General features: G+C 41.9%; 1 protein-coding gene across 1 annotated transcript in view; it reads left to right on the forward strand.

Annotated features, from left to right (window-relative positions):
* The window catches only part of LOC309356248 (uncharacterized protein), a 61,360-nt gene that overhangs the window by 9,013 nt on the left and 32,678 nt on the right, over positions 1–19,669 (forward strand). Inside the window, exons 3-10 of the mRNA XM_081887521.1 lie at positions 3,910–4,068; positions 4,401–4,493; positions 5,860–5,973; positions 8,395–8,547; positions 9,350–9,475; positions 11,339–11,467; positions 15,239–15,324; positions 18,517–18,622. Of these exons, the coding sequence (XP_081743647.1) occupies positions 3,910–4,068; positions 4,401–4,493; positions 5,860–5,973; positions 8,395–8,547; positions 9,350–9,475; positions 11,339–11,467; positions 15,239–15,324; positions 18,517–18,622 (966 nt within the window). The remainder of the gene's footprint in view (positions 1–3,909; positions 4,069–4,400; positions 4,494–5,859; positions 5,974–8,394; positions 8,548–9,349; positions 9,476–11,338; positions 11,468–15,238; positions 15,325–18,516; positions 18,623–19,669) is intronic.

Here is a 19,669-nt window from a genome sequence, read left to right on the forward strand (position 1 = left end):
GAAACTTGCCCCCGCCCTTGTCTTACCTTTTTGTGCTCAGTTGCATCTAGGGATATTCTCACTGGTCTTCTCCCCAATATTTGAATGTGTCTTTATATTTTATATGTGTTGTGAGGCACTTTGTAGAGCATGGTTCTTAAAAAAATGAATTGAAAATCTTGTTAATTAATAGCTCATTTCTGGGGATGCTGCTAAGCTGGAAGAAAATCTGTGATTTTTAATAAAGGGTGGTCTAAATATAAAATGAATAAGAATGCTTTGAGTAGCAGAGTGCTAAGGAAGGAAAGGGGGATGGTTTTGTTCCATTTCATGGGTTGGGGATGGGACAGGACACTAATTTCTGTTTCTGGGAGAAAAGCAGTAGAGAGTTATGTATGCTTAGTGTGACATTGCTAAGGAAAGTGCATTGGCAGTTACTAGCGCATAAAAAGATATACCTTTGCTCTGCTTAATATCTGCTCTTGAAGAATTTAGTTTTTTAACAAGGCAAGGCTGGGAAGCTTCCTCTAAAACCTGTTTCAGTTATTGCCAAGTACATGTTCACAAATGTTCTAAAGCTTATATGCCTCATTTTGAACAGTATTTTTCAAAGCTTGTGGCTTGAAAGCTAACCCTCTTCCATTGATTAGTTTTTTGTATATCAGTGATTGTAAGCATAGAACAAGGCTTTTGCTTATTTTTCCAAGCTGCAGCTCAGCTGCCTTTATATTTGTAGGTATCTGAAAACTCTGTGATGTGGCATTGTGTCTATAAGAGTGATCAAGAAAAATGTTAACTTTGGATGTGGATCTTCCTTTCCTGCTTCTTTGGCTCAGGGCCAGCATGATTTTTGAAAATGTAGATGTAAGCTAATGGGCATGGTTGGAAAGCTTTCACAATGGCCCTTATGGACTACTGGCTGTATTTGCATATAAACCATGGTTTCTTTTAGCCATGGTTTATTCAATAACCTATAAGTCATTTCATATGCAAATTGGATTGTTTCAACAACAACAACAACACCCCATCCATCTGGGTTGGGTTTCCCCAGCCATTCTGGGTGGCTTAGAGCATATCTAAAAACATAAAACATCAAGTGTTAAAAACCTCCTGAAACAAGGCTACCTTCGGATGTCTTATAAAAGTTGTTTAATTCTTTATCTCCTTGACATCTGAAGAGAGGGTGCCACTACCAAGAAGGCCATCTGCCTGGTTTTCCAGCTACTGATGTCTCACGCTTTTGTAAGTTGGTGAGTGTCTGGGAGGAGGTGGACAAACAAGCCATGGTTAAGGAATGCTGTTGGATTCGGAAACAAACCACATTTTGTTAATGTTAAAACTAACCACATTTTGGCTTAACAAACCATGGGTTAGCATTACGTGTGAACCAGGTGACTGTCAAACATTCAGCAGTCAGGGCAGCAGTGAAAGTCTTCTGTAACTAGTTTAAAATATACAAAAGAGGAAGGGATCAACGTTGGTCCATAGGAAAAACTCACAAATCCACATTTGGGCAATACCTTTATTAAATCAATCAAAACGTTACAGAAAAGTTTTCAAGTTTCAAGTTTTCCAGAACTCTTAATCAGTAAACAAAATGTGGGGAGGGGAGAGAAGAGAAGAAATGGCAGATGTTGCAAGAACAGGAAGGGCAGAATAGGAATAAACAGGCACATTTCACAATGGAGGGAAGTAAACAGCAGAGTTCCCATGGGATCTTTGTGCTAAGGCCTGTGCTATTCAACTTAGAAATGATCTGAAGTCAGGATTGTAGTGAGGTAGCCATTGTGCTGGGCTGAATATCCTCAGTTTTCACCAACTTCTTTGGAAAGAGAAGGGACCTGTTGTACAATCTTATACATGTCTACTCAATAGTAAGTCCCATTGGGCAGAATCCAAGTAGATAGATCTGGTAGCACATTGATTTTCTTGCACAATGGCACTTCCCCTTCCTCTCCTCTTCATGCTCCCCCCACCTCTCCAGATCCCCTCCGGAGGGTTGGAATAACCCCCAGAACAGATATAGGGGCCATGGGGAGAGGGGGGGAAACTGAAGTTTCCTTTGCATAACCAAATGCCATTGTGCAAGCAATGGGTACCCCTCAAAGGGGTACTACCTTTGAGTTCAATGACTTACTCCAAGGTTATTGCGTATAAGGGTTGCAGCTTTAAGCAGGATAAATGGCAGTCTACTGGACTTTTGCAAAACCTAGGGTTTCGACATGGAAAAGTATGATTTCTAAGGTGTGCTGTGCAAGAAATATGTCTGTGTTTGATTTAGCACACACATCCTTGGAAGTTATTTCCTGACAGATTTCCCCCTGTTTGTTACTCCCTGTCAGCGTTCAAAACTCCCATTGTTCTAGTTGCATTTTGTAACAGGGAATTTCATTAGCGTGAGCAGTTTCTGAGCTCTGAGTGCAGTACTGCACCTAAGATTTCAGATTAAAACTGCAGAGTGGAAGGAGCTTCCTGCAGCCAATCAGAAGCCGTGCTTTGGTTTCCAAACATTTTGGAAGTCGAACGAACTTCCGGAACGGATTCTGTTCGACTTCCGAGGTACAACTATAAAAGGTGAACACTCTTCATGACAGTACAGTGGTACCTTGGTTTAAAAACAGCTTAGTTTATGAACAATTTGGATTAAGAAGACTGGAAACCCGGAAGTAGGTATTTTGGTTTGTGAACTTTGCCTTGGAATAAGAACATGTTTTGCTTCCTGTTGAGTGTGTTCCATTTGTAAATTGAGTCCCCCGCTGCTATGGGAAAGCACGCCTTGGTTTAAGAATGCTTTGGTTTAAGAACAGATTAAGGTAAAGGTAAAGGGACCCCTGACCATTAGGTCCAGTCGTGGCTGACTCTGGGGTTGCGGCGCTCATCTCGCATTTTTGGCCGAGGGAGCCGGCGTACAGCTTCCGGGTCATGTGGCTAGCATGACTAAGCCACTTCTGGCGAACCAGAGCGGCACACAGAAACGCTGTTTACCTTCCCGCCGGAGTGGTACCTATTTATCTACTTGCACTTTGACGTGCTTTCTATCTGCGAGGTTGGCAGGAGCTCACCCCGTTGCGGGGATTCGAACCACCCACCTTCTGAACGGCAAGTGCTAGGCTCTGTAGTTTAACCCACAGCGCCATCCGTGTCCCTTTAAACCAACGTACCACTGTACTAATATAGAGCATTCCCCCCCCCCCATTTTGTGCATGTGGGGAGAATGCGATACTTAGAATTCTGCCAGAACTTGTTGTTCTGTGTGCAGTCTTCAAGTCCTTGTAAAAGTACATACTTCTAAAACAGTTGTTCCCAGTTCAAACTACTTTGCTCTTTGGTATTTCACAGAAATAATTCTTGAATGTTTCAATATGAATAATGAGGGTAGGGGAGTGGTTGATACCAAAGCAACAAAGGAAATATTTAACCCAGGAAATGAAAAACTGTTTTTCAGTGTGGCGACACACCCATTTCAAATTGCATATGCTTGCTCCCCCTCCTTTCAAAACAAAACAATGTATTTTTATTGATGAGTCAGAATTCTGAGGCAGTCTGGTTATACACATGTATTACAATGTGACTTTATGTAATTATTTGACACTTTAGGCTATATACTTAAATTGGTTTTAAAATGCCTCTGTGGATGTGAACCATTTATCGCAAGGGCTGCAAGAAGTTACTGGTTATTTAGATAGATGATCAGTACCAAGCTTAATTGACCTTTGTAGTCGCCATCTCTATTTTCCATGGGATTTTTGGAACCCTAAAAATAGAATTCTAAAAGCACTTACTTGAAAATATACACATAAATATTCTTAATTGAGTTCACAATGGTGAAGGAAAGCATCCAGTATTTGGGAATTGTTAGCTGCTCCAGATTTGTTAAAGTATTTTGAAATTCAGAGTGACTGTAACACAAGTTTGTTTATTTTTATATAGCAACTCTACCAGGTTCCCAATGGATTGTCTGCAGGGAACTTATCGCACGGTGTGGTGTATGGTGTGGTGCGTAGATCTGATGATAATCATAACAAAGAAATGGTGGTTTATGGATGGTCAACTCAACAGCTGAAAGAAGAAATGAAATATATAAGAGATGTGAGTTGAATTTTCTGTACAGGATGCTGTTCATTAAAAATAAAAATAGGATTTGTTATATTGGATTTAGTTGGTTATCACTAGTGCTTTTTTCTAAAAAAATGTTTAGGGGTACTCTCATTTTCCTACTCATATTGAAATACTGCCCCTCAATGAGACCAAACTTAGATTCACAAAATCTTTAGGGGTATGCATCTCCCCTGCTTCCCCCCAGAAAAAAAGCACTGGCTATCATTATAAATAGATCAATATGTTTGGGCTGTGGAAATGATAATCTACACAGAACTGGAAGCAAGGTTCAATATTTTGATTTATATATTTTATTTTCTTAGGTGAGATTAACATTGGAAAAAGTAAGAAAGAAAATGTATGGCGAATATGATGAAATGAAACGCAAAATCCAAGAGCTTACAAATGAACTGGCAGTAAGTACTCATGTACTTTAAAGATGGCAAAAGTGATAAGCTTAATAATTACTGAATTCTCAGTACGTTGATACTGTTTAGGTGGAATGAATAAGAATATTTTATTCCCATCAACATTGGATACAGCATTGGTCTGATGCTCAAATATGGTTATATTTATAAAACATGAATAAGTCAGAAGCAAGGACTACTTCCACAACAAGTGTGTCTCTGCCTAATGTAGCTACTGTTCCTTCACTCTTTTTAGCTTAGTGTGGAAATACAGGCTATAGGGTGCTTTCACGCTTCCATTTTCTTTGTCCTCCCTGGTTAATCCACCCTTTAAAATCTGTCTGTGTTTCTCTGGTTCTCTGTCCTGCATATGTCTCCAAAGTACACCCTGCTGGCCTAGCTGCCACTGGTTAGTAAGCTTTTTGTGGAATAATTCACATATTTATGGAGGAGTGCCCCCAGTCCATGCACATTTCATCTAGACATGGCTCTCATTGGATGTTGGCAAGTCTAGATCTTTCATCTTACTTGGCATTGTTTGTATTACTGTGGGGTTTTCTGGTAGTGTGTTTTTGTGATCAAAATTACGCATGCTGGTCAGTGTGCTGTATCCCTCTCTCAGATTTTGCTGCTGTATGCAATATCCTCCCTTCCTTCTGTTTCACTGAAGCAGATCTCTACATTCACTCTTGTCTTGGATTTGTTGTTTTTTCCCTTCAAAGCATTAAGCACAGGCTACCTGGATTCCTTATCTAGTCTCTCTCTCTACATCTATGCTAGTGTATATCTGGCTGCAATGTCAGTATAGTGCCATTTTGTATTTTACCCTGAAGATATTCTGGGTCAGGTGCTTAATGCACCTTGTGATCAATATTTTAACAACTGTGGGGCATTTTTACAGGAATATTATAAAAATATATATTAGGGCCGCAACCCAGAGAGCTGTATTAAGTGCAAATATTGTTTGAATGTGACCTCTAGGACAGCCACCCACTAATGCATTATTACACATCATTTCTGAAGCTTTGAAAGTTTCAAGTATCTTTTGCCATACAACATGGGATACTGCTCTGCAGGAACCACAAAGTCAAAGATGATTCATGCCTTTGGCACTTCTTTTGAGGAAGGTGCATTGGGACAGCTTCAGTGAACTCTTAACAGCAGCCAGGACATATATCATTGCCAAGCATGGAATACAACTTGACTTGCCCTTGCAAAAGTGTGAACTGTGACAAGTAATGATGGAGCACATGTATTTCCATAGATGCCTGTAAAACACATTGTATAAACAGGTAACCTTAATACAAAACAACTGGTAAGCTTGCAGTTCCTGCTATCTTAAGTTAAGGGGAAAATCTTGCTTATATTTCTCCAGGTATCAAGTGCTCAACAAGAATCATTGGACAATCACATAGAAGTGCACTCTGCAGCTCTGAATAGCTTCAGTGAAATGAATAACTCGTTGACCTCAGCCTCAATTGAGTTGCAGGTAAATTGCTGATAGTATGGTCACCATAGATACATGATTATGTTGGCAAACATCACTGCTCTTGCGTCAGTTGTATAAAGCATCGGTAGGCCAAAATGACAATTAGTTAAACATTTAGAGATAGGACTCTGTTTGTTTAAATATCCAGTGGTAGAAAAGCATTGTGAATTAAAAAACATAACTTAGGTACATTTTAGAGTTAAATGCTTACGTCATTTTCTGCAAGATAAATTAATATTAAATGCAGTGGGCCCACAACTTAAGTTTACTTTACGTATGCTACTGCAACCTTATGTGTGGGTGTGAGGGTGGGGGATAAATAAATAAATGAAGAGCAGGGGAAACTCGATGTTCGCTGCTATCCATTTATTTATTTCTCCACCCACTTGCACACCCAATGGCTTTTCCTTGCTTACAGGGATCTGAGAATCTTGCAGGAGGGTCCTGGGAAGCTCTCAAAGCCCATGTGCCTCCCTCCTAGAGCCTGGTGAGCAGCTTTCCACCTCATTTATCAGGCTTTGGTAAGGAGGCGCAAAGGCTTTGGAAACCTCCCTTGCACCTCCTTCCTTGAGCCTGGGCTGTTTGAGGACTTTGGGAGTGTCCCAGAGCGCTCTGGAACCTTTTCCAGAGCCCAGTAAGCAGTCCTCTGCCTCCCATGGAGGAAGTTTAAGGGGTTCCTGACTTTGTACAATATTGCCTTTGCATGTTGCCCCCGGGAGCCTAACCCTCGTGTAAGTGGTGAGCCCACTGTATTAAAGTACTGTGTTGTAATGTATTGTGTTATAATGTGTTGTGTTTTGGTCTTAAAGCCAGCATTTCATGCTTGGTGGTCTGCTATTTCACAGTAATCTACAATGCTTCTTGGTTTATTTTTGGATGGATTTGCACTAGAAGATTCTCCTCTCCATCACCATTCCCTATTCACTAGTAATCCTAGGGCAGGGGTGGAGAAAGTTTACTGGATTCCCCCGCTTTCTGTGGGCAAAGTTTGACAAGTGGATAGGGACCACATACCTTTCAATCTCCTGATATCAAAATGACATCAGAGAACCCTTTTTGTTGAGAGGGCTTGAAACCAAACCATGTGGGCATGCAAAGCCCCTATCAAAGCACTCTGCAAGTCTTGAGGAGTGCTTTGTAAGGAGTGTTCCAAACAGGTGGGTAGGGCTAGGCGATTTATCAATACATCACACAAAACCAGTTTGAAGTCTCTATTGCAGTAACAGTTTTGGAATTTCTGACCTAGCAATAAATTGTGAATGCCAGCACCGTGCCTTTCACTCCTGGGCGTCCCCAGTGTTTTGCTGAAGGTCCCTCCCAAGATACTTGAGTGGGTCTGGGGGCGGCAGCTGTACCTGTGCCCACCTCTTGTGTGTGCTCACTCACTCACCCACCTGCTTGCCTGCAGTGGTAAGAGCACATGGAAAGCAGCCGTGGCTTCTCTTCCTTTCCTCTGATGCTGTGTGCTTGGCATGTGCTGGTGGCTGTGATTGCTGCAGCTGGGAACCGCACCTTAGCACTAAGGCAGAATGGAGCCACTTCTGGCGCCTTGCACAGCATGAGCCAACGCTCTGGAGGGGCCATCAATATGAGCCAGAGCTGGTAGCAGCCCCGGACCGGCTTTGGGGAGAGGCTGTGCCGCGTAAGGGCCTCAGTTTCAGGGAGGCTGGTGCCCCAGGAGGCCAGCAGTGCCCTGTGGCTACTCGGCATGTATGGCGCCTTGCAGTTACACCCTGCCTGCCTAACCTTGCCATGAAGTGGCAGAACCTGTGAACAGTGTCACTGATCACCTGTGTGGCTGCCTACGAAGGGCTGCCTACTGAGTTAGTTCAAACCGCTTTGAAGTTCACATCCAGGCAGGAATTAACGCTGGCTGCTTGCTTTTCCCTTCCCTTCCTTGCCTTATCTCCTCATTCTTCCTTCTTTCTAGACATCATGATATATCACTACATCATGATGTTTAGCTGGCGATATCTTATGAGGTTGAAAACCAGATATCGCCCAGCCCTGCTGGTGTGTGGTGCTTGCAAACACCTTTAGGCTGAGCCAGGGTTTCACTTGCTTCAAAGCTGATGTCATATATGACATCAAACCTAGGTCAGAGGGGTATGGCTTGTCCAAAATGGTTTTGCTGGCCAAATGGAGAGGCTGAAGGTTCTCCACCCATGCTCTCAGAAATCTTACATAGAACTGGGTCCTACAAATAATCTGTTGTATTTGTGGGTCTCTTGTACAGCACAAACTTGGTAAGTCTGATCTTAAAGTTTGTTCAATATGTCTGGTCCTTGCATCCCTCTGAAAGGAGTAACGGGGGGTGGGGAGGGAATGCTGGGAGAAAAAAAACAGGAAGCTTTTTTTTCAAGTTTCCCCAGTTTTTCAAGCAACTGAATTAATTTTATATTTTTAAAAATATGTCCACAGAAAACTTTAGTTGATGTTACTTTGGAGAATACAGTTATACGAGACCAAATAAAAAATCTGAAACAAACACATGAACAGTCTATGGAAAAACTGAAGGAAAAGCAGAAACAGCTGGAAACTGCCAGAGTTGAAAACGAGCTGCTCAAACTCAAGGTAAGCTGAGGCAATACAATGCATGGGTGGTGGAGGATCCTACTGCTGATGACGCCTGGAAAAGGAAATTGCAGTGCCTCACAGCATGAGGAACGTGATAATCTTTTCAAAACAGTGACTGGTTGGAAAGGCAGTATCTGTGGAATGTTATATCATTACTCATTTATTGACACAGAATTCAGGATGTGTTTACCTCAAAACTTGCCTATTCTCCTGCCCCTTGTTTTTGTTGGTAGTGTTCATGAATTTTAGTTGCAACTCTGTTTTCTATTATGATGGGGAACAGCTGTGTAGGCTGAGAAAGCGGAGAGTGAAAGCCTAGTATATATAGTCTTGGTATTTGTAAGCTGGTCTGGGAGCCTTTTTTCTGCCGAAAAGGTGAAGTGTAATATATATATATATGTGCCAGTCCCATTGAAGTGACCAGGAGCTGTGTTCCTGCATAGGTCCCTTTAATTTGAAAGAGGCCTGTGCCAGACAACTCTCTGGTGGTTTCAGGATTGTGTCCCAGGTTGGATCATAGAATCATAGATTTGGAAGGGACCCTGAGGGTCTTCTAGTCCAATCTCCTGCAGTGCAGGATTTCAAGTAAAGCATCCATGATGGATGGCCAACCAACCTCAGTTGAAAGGCTAGGGGGTGGAGGGGGTTTGGATTTTCAGCTTCAGGCATAATATGTCTTAGGACAACTTCTTGAGCTTCTGCTTTATGGCATCTGATTTTCTTCTGCCAATATATTCCTTTCGCTTTCTGTCTTACCTGTTTCATTTGGCTGTGAGAAATGTCCTCATTTTTTTAATAGGTAGAATGTTCACAGGAAGCAAATGCAGAAGTAATGAGAGAGATGACCAGAAAACTATACAGTCAATATGAAGAGAAGCTACGAGAAGAAGAACAAAAACATAAACTTGAGAAAGAAACTCTAATAGTACGTGGGAAGCTTTTCCCTGTGTTGTGTATTATTGTGGTGGTGGGAGAGTCTTACACTAAACAGAACATGGAAACCCCAGGTTGTGAGTTTCAGCAGGCCTCTTACTGAGCAGCTGTGCCTAGTCCATCCACTTGTAAAGAGGAAATGGTTTTGATGGGTTGCTGCAAGGCTGAGTGATGGACACATGCTTTGTTTTATAGTTTTTGTTTTGTTTTGATCTCAACTGAACATGTACGTGATATGTACAGACTAGTTTACCAACTAGTGTAGTAGCAGGAAGCCTAGTCATCTTCCAGTGTACACTGTGGTGTGAGGATATGTTGTAAAATCAATAAAAAGGAAAAAAAAATAAACCTAAATATTTCAGAGGAAGAAAATTGAAATGCCTTTAGTCTTGTGCACATTTACTTGGAATTTAATTCCATTTAACTCAGGGACGCGGGTGGCGCTGTGGGTAAAAGCCTCAGCACCTAGGGCTTGCCGATCGAAAGGTCGGCGGTTCGAATCCCCGCGGCGGGGTGCGCTCCCGTTGCTCAGTCCCAGCGCCTGCCAACCTAGCAGTTCGAAAGCACCCTCGGGTGCAAGTAGATAAATAGGGACCGCTTTCTAGCGGGAAGGTAAACGGCGTTTCCGTGTGCAGCTCTGGCTCGCCAGAGCAGCGATGTCACGCTGGCCACGTGACCCGGAAGTGTCTTCGGACAGCGCTGGCCCCTGGCCTCTTGAGTGAGATGGGCGCACAACCCCAGAGTCTGGCAAGACTGGCCCGTACGGGCAGGGGTACCTTTACCTTTACCTAACTCAGAAGAACTTGTGTCCAAATAGGGATGGAAGGATTTGTTAATATTGGTTCTCTCAGTTTCTCATTTTTCCAATCTTAAAATCAATTCTCAACATTTTTGCAGCAGTTTGCCATTAAAAAGCCCACATGAAATTGTTTCAGTTTTTAGTGTGAATTTCTCCTAATAAACATATTTTTGTATGTAGTTTGACTAATGTACATATTTTTGTAAGCAATTTCTCCTAATATAATGAATATTTCACTACTATATTCATTTTTATGCACACTTTCCACTGCCTTATTGTAAATGTTGGTTATTTGGAGAACTATATCACAAAATTTGGATGTGCAAATTTTGAAGGATGTCTGCATTTTGGTTTTCATATTGTCTGGGAACATGCAGATTTGATAGATTTGGCTTTAAATGTGTGAACTGATTTTAATTTCTCCTTCATCTCTACTTCCATATAAACATGGACAAGATTGGGTTATAATAGGTTACTTTTAAGATAATTTGTTTGACTTTGCTAAGAAAAAGTAAGTTAATAATGTTATTTCCAAAATGCCTACTGTCATTAAGCTTTCAATACCTGTAGGTCTAGAGTCAGAAGGAACAAAGTAGGTGTGTTTGTTGTAGCTATAGCTTTTCACATAGTTGGATTTTCTGGGGATCATGGGGGACTGTGACTGCAAAATGAACTCTGGTAGCTGATGCTTACTGCCCTTCTGGGGAAGAGTTGTAGACCAGTGAAGGTGCTCCTGCTTTGCATGCAGAAGGCTTGCAGGTTCAATCCCTGGCATCTCCAGGTAGGGCTGGGCAAGACTCTTGCTGGAAACCCTGGGGAGCTACTATCAGAATAGGCAGTGCTGAACTATGTGAACCAATGTTCTGAGTCAGGATAGAGCAGCTTCCTGTGCTCCAAGTTTCTCCGGGGTCTGGGAGAGAAGATTTTCAGAGTGGGGATGAGGCTGACAAGAGAATTGGAAGCAGAGATATATTCCTGATAGATCATTGCTTTAGGACATTACCCTACTTATACAGTGTATTGCTGACCCTGCCTATTTTAACCTTTTCTTCACAGTCTGAAACAAATAGACTACTTACAGCCATTGAAGATGCAAATAAGAAGATGAGACTTACCGAGATGAGTTTACAAGAAAAAGACCAAAGAATTGGCGAGCTGGATCAGTTTATTTTGCGCATGGAAGATGTAAGTGTGTACACTAAAATTCCTCAATACAGTAAATTGTCTGTGTGCTTGCTTCATCCATTTTACAAAAATACACAGATGGTTTAAGTTTCCTCAGTTGTGGTGCAGAGAGTATTTCATATATAAAATAGCAATTGGGGACAGTTGTTTTTATACTTATCATCTATTTCTGTGTGCACAGATAATTTTTTTAAAAATAAGTAAATATAGTTGTATATACCACTATTTGATTAAATGTTATCCAAAGCAACTTGCAGCACATTAATACCACCCCCAATGCTGAGGCCCTTTGCTCCTTTGGCCATAGTGTCAACTTTCTTCGTCCAGTGGCTGTCATAGGACAATTGACACAGTTCCTTTGTGGCAGAGAGCAGAAGAAGCAGGCTTCCTACATCTACTCATTCCCTCGCCTTTGTCTGAGTCTAGACCAGACTTCTTCTTTCTGTGACAATTTTCTTGAGAGAGCAAGGGGAGGCACAGCCTTCCAGTGGCCCATAGTCCTCCGAGTCAATGGCAGGGGGTAGAGTAGGGGGAGGAAAGTTCTGTAGCCCTCCAGATGCTGTTGGACTTTGAGCTCCTATCAGCTGCAGTGAGCCTGCATGGCTAATGGTGAGAGATTAAAGAAGCTGGAGTCCAAGAACCTCTGCAGAGCCATAGGTGGCCCATCACAGGGGTTAGGGTGCCCTTCCTTTTAGTTCTGCAGCCACAGGGCAACTGGCTCAATATTAAGTTTGTTTGTTGAAAATCACAGCCAAGCATCGAATATGTTTTTACAAGTGACTGCAGCAAGCCTGCTGCCCACATACCTCTTGTGACATTCATAGTACTGCTGTTGAACAAGTTGTGGCAGATTTCCTCTTGCTTCCTTGTGTCTCCTGCCCTGCCCTTTTCTTTTCATGGACTTTGCCCCGGGTGAATGTCATGCTAGTTTTGAGACGATGGCTATATCTCAATGTGAGTTAACAAGATTTTATTTTGAATTTAATGTAAGCTAGAAAATCTATGAAGTAGACCTATCTTCTCACACATCTAAACATTTTATTTTAGTGATCCTCCCAATGCCAAACCTATTTACTTTACAAGACTTGCACATTCCCATATGTGACCATATTTTTGAAAGTTTAGTTTAATTTATTGATTCACACACACACCTTTTTGTACATACTTATAATAGATAAGATAAAGCGTTCATGCATGCTGCTAAGCCAAACTATACCTTAGCATGAATGACAAAAGGTGTGGCCACGCAGAGACAGGATTGCAACCACTTTGTTTCTCCCCAGTTGTTTTGGTGGTGCACTAAGTTGTGGTCTGCCGTAATGTATTGCTTGAACCCAAGCTTGTGGTTTAGCTCTCCAGACAAACCATGATTAGTAAACCATAGGGCAAGCCTTGGTTACAACTCCTGGTTGGCTAGAGCTGTCTCAATCATGAGCTCAGTTTTGGAGGACATGCTCATTCAAGCCATGCCATAGCACCACAACATAACTGGGAAGGAGCAAAGCAGCTGAAATTTCCTTTCCAGGAGCCTACACATTTGCTTGTTCATTCTAAACCATGATTCTAGATTCAGGTAGGTAGCCGTGTTGGTCTGACGCAATCGAAATATATAAAAAAATTGTCCAGTAGCACCTTAGAGACCAACTAAGTTTGTTCTTGGTATGAGCTTTCGTGTGCATGCACACTTCATCATCTACACTGAAACAGAAGTCACCAGACCCTTACATATAGTGCGGTGGGGCTTGGTTTGAGCTAGCATTTGGTTTGAGTTACCATGGTTTGAGTTAGCATTCTGTGCAAACCAGGCCAATATCAAAATGAACAAATTGCCACAAGCTAATATCTTTCAAGGAGGCAACAATTCTAAAAATACTCTCTAGAAAGTACACTTTTCACTGCCTGCCTAAAAGCAGGCAGTGATGGGGGAGGGCACGCCTCTCTAAGGAGATCATTGCACAGTCCAGAGTCCACAATGGAAAAGTCCCTTTCCTTTGTGGTCAGCTGCTGCATCTCCGATGCTGGAGGAAGATGAAGAAGGTCCTTGTGGTCAGTGCAATTCATCCATTTTCATCAATGTATTGTACAATTCACTCCAAGCTGGGGGGTTATAGCCTGAAGTTGTTGCTGAGGATCACATTCTGAAACACGACTTCTTTGCTGTTGGAAAACTAGTTTACAATTCCAATTAGATGTGGGGTGTGTGTGTGGAACTCATCAAGCAAAGGATTTAATTAATATTGGAACACCACAGTGGCAATTAATATGAGCATAGGAATTTTCTTCCGTAGAAGAGAAGATTAGTGTTCACATGGCTGAGAGGGGGAAACACCCACCTTATGCTGGTAACATATGCCTATATACCTGATCCATTAATGTGCATTGGCAGAGTGCAGTTTTTGAAAATTATGACATAATAACAACTCAAAGAGAGAATGAAGAAGACTTTTACCCTTGCCAGATTCAATGTCCTTCCATCTGCATTACTGCAGGGCAGATTTGAAGGCAAACCATATTCAGAGCAAATATGCCTATATGGTGTGAAGGAAGTCAAAACTGCTACTCATGCTCTACTACATTGTCATTATTACAAGGCTATACTGTACGTTCCAAGTTTATCACTCCAATCATGCAGCAAACCGCAAGCAGAACTGATGATTGCTACTTAAAATACTTAAGCGATGACAGGGAACCAGAGATTACATTAAAAGTGGCTAAATTCTGTGCTGCTGCTATAAAATTAAGCGGATAAGCTTTGAATGAATCTAACGGCCAGTATCTTAATATGCTTTAAATTAGTGGTTAAGGTTTAACTTAAAATATTTTAGCTGTTTTGTATCTGAATTATTTATCGTGTATCAGCTCATAAAACTTAATTTTAATCTATTATTATCTGTATGATCTCTGTTGTTGTATATGTTTGCACTGGTCATAACGAAATACATCAATTCATTCAAAGATCTCAAAGGCTCTCTAAGTGTACTGGGCTCTATTTTGGTTCCATTTCTAATTTGACCCTGAGGTGAGGATAAGGTGGCAGTGCCGGGAGGCGTTTATGTAGGGGATTATTCAAAAATTATATCCCCCACTTGTAGTCTGGAATGGTACAATCCACTCTTAGCACCTCATTCTGATGCATATGTAGACCAGGTCTCATTCTTCAATATGAATTTTGAGGCTAAGCAACTACCTGTATCCAGGTACAGTGTTTAGTGCAGAGGGAAAGAAGACATGAATGACGGGCCCACCCAAGTAGGAGGTTGTAACAGTGTTGAAACTAGAACAACCTTTTCTGGTGGTTTTCATCAATTTGGAAGGGCTGGATGAAAAGTAGCCATTCATAAAGGTGTCCTGTTCTGTGAGAATTTGGGGCTGTTGGGGGAAGCTTGGTGGTGTCCTGTCAAAAGGCTATGACAGGAGTCTAGGGCGCCCAGAGCACTTGCAGGATCTTGGAGAGCTCCCAGGGTCTTGCTATGGTAGTTCTACTAGCTGTTGTCTCTACCAGCCCTTAGCACCAACTGAAGCCCTATCTGTGTTGTCTCTACTGTGCTGCTGAAAGCTCCACCTGCCCTGTGCCAACCATTTAGAGCTTTAAAGGTAAAGCACAAGCACTAAGAACTGGGCTCAGGAGTGAATGGACCTTGTTTTTTTTAAGTCTATGTGTTTGGATCTCTATGAGCAGTGTGTGCATTCCAATGAAAAGTTTTGTATACTGTAGTTGATTTCTTACATGTTAAAAGACAGAAATATATAAAAATGTATTTTCCCACATAGGAACGCCATCAACTGCAAAAGCAACTCATAGAATATGAAATACAACTTAATGGAGCAAACCTTCACAGTCAGGCAGGCAGACAAAGGTGAGGTCTTGATTCTTTCTAGGATTCTTGGTGCTCATAAACTATCCCTAACTGTAGTTGATAATTAACTTTGAATGATATAATGTTAGATTTTTTTAAAAAAAAATTCTCAGTATGCCATATTTACTGCTACTATCTGCATTCCTTATAGAGAAGGAGCCCTGCACAATTCTTCCATAGTAATTTGCAGTGGTGACTGGCCTGGTGCGGTCATCACTGCAGCATACCTGGACAGGGCTGGTGGGGAGGGTGGTTGCAAAGCTGAGGTTATGTTGTAAAGAAAATCCAGTACTCTTGCTGTGCATCGCTGACCTTACTGCCATCCCCCAGTGCCATCCAGGTAAGCTGTAGTGATGTTGATGGTGGGGGGCAGTGTGGCTCCACCCACCTGCTATTACTGGTAATATGCATGCATGGCTTCTCAGTTGTAAAAATAAGTAAATGTTTCTTTAGTCTTCATTGTGTGGAAGACCTTAAAGGTTTCTTCAAGGCATTAAAATGTCACTTGTCTGCAGGACCCAACTAAAGGTCATCTTCTGATTTGGAGAATGCTCATTACTGAGCAGAAGAGCATCAGTAACATTAGTATTTCCTTCGAGAAATTTATGTACATTCTTTCTTCCCTAAAAATTCAGATTTTCTTTGATACCTTGTGGGCTATTTTCTGAAAACCATTTATACTTTCTTTGCCCAACAGCTTTTATGGTGACGATAACAATTAGAAGCTCAAGTCCTGGAAAACATGGAGATAGAGAAGGGCAATTAAGAAAACTATGCAGAGGTGTGCCTTCCAGTCAGGAAAATTATTTGACAGGAAATATTTATAATGGGAAGATAAGAAGAGCTGGATCAGACACACCAAAGTCCCTAGGGATCCAAAGTCCCTAGGGTCTGTGCATCCACATGTTGAAGGGGCCTTTCATGCAGGAGCCCCTCCAGGTGGGCACAGAGGCATTTGTTGTATGAGGAGCCCCTAATCTGCCACGGAGAGAAAATCTGTGAGGAAATTTGAACTGGGCACAGTTTTACATAACTCGTGTCAAGCAGGCCTGGACAATGTGTTGATGCATCGCCCAGGACCGGTATGAGGGGCAGACCATGATGGCAACTTCACTTGGCAGTAGATTGCAGGAGAAATCAATGCTGCTGCTGAGTCCTTCTGCCACCAGTGCCACTTTCAACATTGGGCTGCAGGTAGCAGAGGAACTCAGGAGCAGTGGCGGTTTCACCCGTGATATACTGCTGGGTGAAGCCTTCTCTACAGCCGAGTTATACAAAGAAGCCCTAAGGTTCCTCACACTTGCTTGCAGGCCTTCCCACCCCCAGTTGAGCAGCACAAACAAGCTGTGTGGTCCCCAGCACCTCATGGGGTGCCTCATGAAAGCGCCTCAGCTCCTGCGGTGAGAGCCAAAGCAGTTTCACCCCATGCATTGTGGGTTGGGACCAATGCAGCTTGTCGTTTCAACTTTGTGGTGTATCGCCAGATTGCAATGTTTGACTGGTGATGCATTGCAATGTTGAAAAGCTGACATCACCCAGCCCTACTGTCAAGACACTCCAGAATGTACTCAAAGGGCAGGCAAGACAAGATTTGAAAAGCTGCAGCGCTGGCCCAAAGTATACATGATGGTGACAGCCACGTCTGCCCCATTCATAGATAGACTGGTCTAATTTTAACATTAAAAGGGGTATGCAAGTGGGGTGGGTGGGAAGTCCAACTCTCCCTAACCACACCTGCCCATCTTCCATCTCCCTATCATTGGGCCAGGCTCCAGCACTAGAAATGAGTTGTGCTGAGAGAAAAATGACTGACTGAAAGGCCTTTGGCAAAGTGGGGAGGGTTCAGTTTCCCTCATTTGTATGATCACTTTTCTGTTAAAATTGGACACGCACACCTCTGAACAGGAAAGGCATGTCAACAAAATGTGGCTGACAACAAATGATGTTGTTGTTACACTCAGGTTATATGGGCTTCCCATAATGAGCATCTGGTTGGCCACTGTGAGAAGAGAATGCTAGACAGGCCCTTTGACCTGTTCAGCTGCATACAAGCTCTTCTGATGTTCTTATGTACATCAGCTCCTCCTCCACTGCCACTCCCCACCACTACCACTTGTTCCTCTCCAGCCTCCTTTTTTCTCCCTTGCTGCCTTCAGCATGCCAGGGCTTCCCTGGGCTGTCTCCAGTTGCCTCAAGCACCAAAAAAGATTTAGGTAGGGGGGGCATTTTCTGTTTTGCATCAAGCAGCAAATGTCCTGAGCTGGCCTTGTTGTACATACATAAGTTAGAACTTTCACTTGGAGTGAAGTTTGTTTTGTCCCCAAATGAAATGCTGACGGATAGGATTATTGATATGTCCCACTTAAAATCTTCCAGGGATTGTGGCCAAGTATAAAATGTACCAGGGGATGCAGGTGGCGCTGTGGGTTAAACCACAGAGCCTAGAACTTGCCGATCAGAAGGTCGGCGGTTCGAATCCCCACGACGGGGTGAGCTCCCGTTGCTCCGTCCCTGCTTCTGCCAACCTAGCAGTTCTAAAGCATGTCAAAGTGCAAGTAAATAAATAGGTACCGCTCCAGCAGGAAGGTAAACGGCGTTTCCATGCGCTGCTCTGGTTCGCCAGAAGCGGCTTAGTCATGTTGGCCACATGACCCGGAAGCTGTACGCTGCCTCCCTCGGTCAATAAAGCGAGATGAGTGCCGCAACCCCAGAGTCGGTCACGACTGGACCTAATAGTCAGGGGTCCCCTTACCCTTTACCTTTACCTATAAAATGTACCAGGCATACATTTAACAAATTATTTTCTAAAATTAAATTCTAAAATCTCCACCAATTTTTCAAATTAAATTGCTTCTCAATCTTCCACCTCCTGATTCATACTCTAAAATAGGTTACTTTGCAACTGATGAAAAGCTTCCTTTCTCTAACGTAAAGATTATCTAAGGCAGGTGGTAGTTGGCTTACTGAAGACAATTATGAATTTGTAGATATATGTTGCAAATTGGACTAGATGACCTTTGGGACCCTTCCAACTCTGTGATTCTGTACTTCCCATTTATGTGTCATTGGTTTTATCATTGACAGACCTTTTTTTCTTAAAGTATTTGATACAGTGTTGGAGAAGCAGCTGTTCTACAGATTTATTTCTTACTAATTTAAATTTACTAATTTAGTATTCACATCTTTTGTTAGGTCACATCAGTTAGAGGAGGTTACAGCTAGTCTGCGAGAACGAATCAAACATCTGGATGACATGGTTCTTTGCCAACAGAAGAAAGTCAAGCACATGGTTGAGGAAGTAAGTTGTGGCATTTTTATTTATTTTTTACTCTGAAAAACCTAATATTCTAATGTGAAGATTTTCTTAAGGCAGAGATTGGAAACATATTATCAAATAGATGTAATGATCATAAATATTTTTTCAAGAACAATCATGTTAAAATGTTTTTAAAATGTTAATTTAAATTTTCACTTTGACCAATCACAGTTATACCAGAAATCAGACAATATGGTCTGTGAACAACTACTTCTTCTTCTTCTTCTTCTTCTTCTTCTTCTTCTTCTTCTTCTTCTTCTTCTTCTTCTTCTTCTTCTTCTTCTTCTTCTTCTTCTTCTTTTCTTCTTCCCCTCCTCCTCCTCCTCTTATCATCATCATCACTATTTATTATTAAAAATATTGACGTTTTCTTAATGTTCTTGGCCAATGTGCCAGTTGGAACATGAAATGCAGACATAATTTCTAGCTAATGAAGGTAATGTCAGTAGATTTTATTGTTTATAGCCAATGGCCATCACAATACAGTTTGAGCACAAATCACACAGCTACAAAGGTACATTTAAGGCTCACACAGCTTTATGGAGGATTGTAAAGCAACTGAAAGATATCTGTTTGTTACATTCTCCTATTTGTAAGCCCGTTATCTGCCATATTCAAAAATACTAGTATAAGCAAATCAGCTTCCCCACCTCCCTTTGCTTCCTGCTGTAGAGTCTTCTTTGTGCTTGTCTTTGAAAGGGTTGGCATACTCCCTGCCATTGAAAATGTACCTCATATTGTGCATCATGGTTTCTTCTGTGTCCAGTTTCTCTGAATTGACATGGTTGTTTGTGAGAGCCAAACTGACCTCTAATGGGTCTAAGCAGGCAGCAATTTGGGATCTCTGCATTGGTAGGTTTTTGGATAAGAAATGCCAGCACAAAGTAGTGTCCAACTAGTCATTACTTTTTTCTATTTCAAACAAGTATTCTTTGGAATAGATTTAAACCAGAGTTTATTTTATCTACTTTATGCATCCTGTCCTGTTATATAATCCTGGTGTGATTAGCAAACTCATTCAGAGATTGT

The sequence above is a fragment of the Podarcis melisellensis genome, assembly GCF_964234715.1.
Source record: "Podarcis melisellensis genome assembly, chromosome: 14".
Classification (NCBI taxonomy): Eukaryota; Metazoa; Chordata; class Lepidosauria; order Squamata; family Lacertidae; genus Podarcis; species Podarcis melisellensis.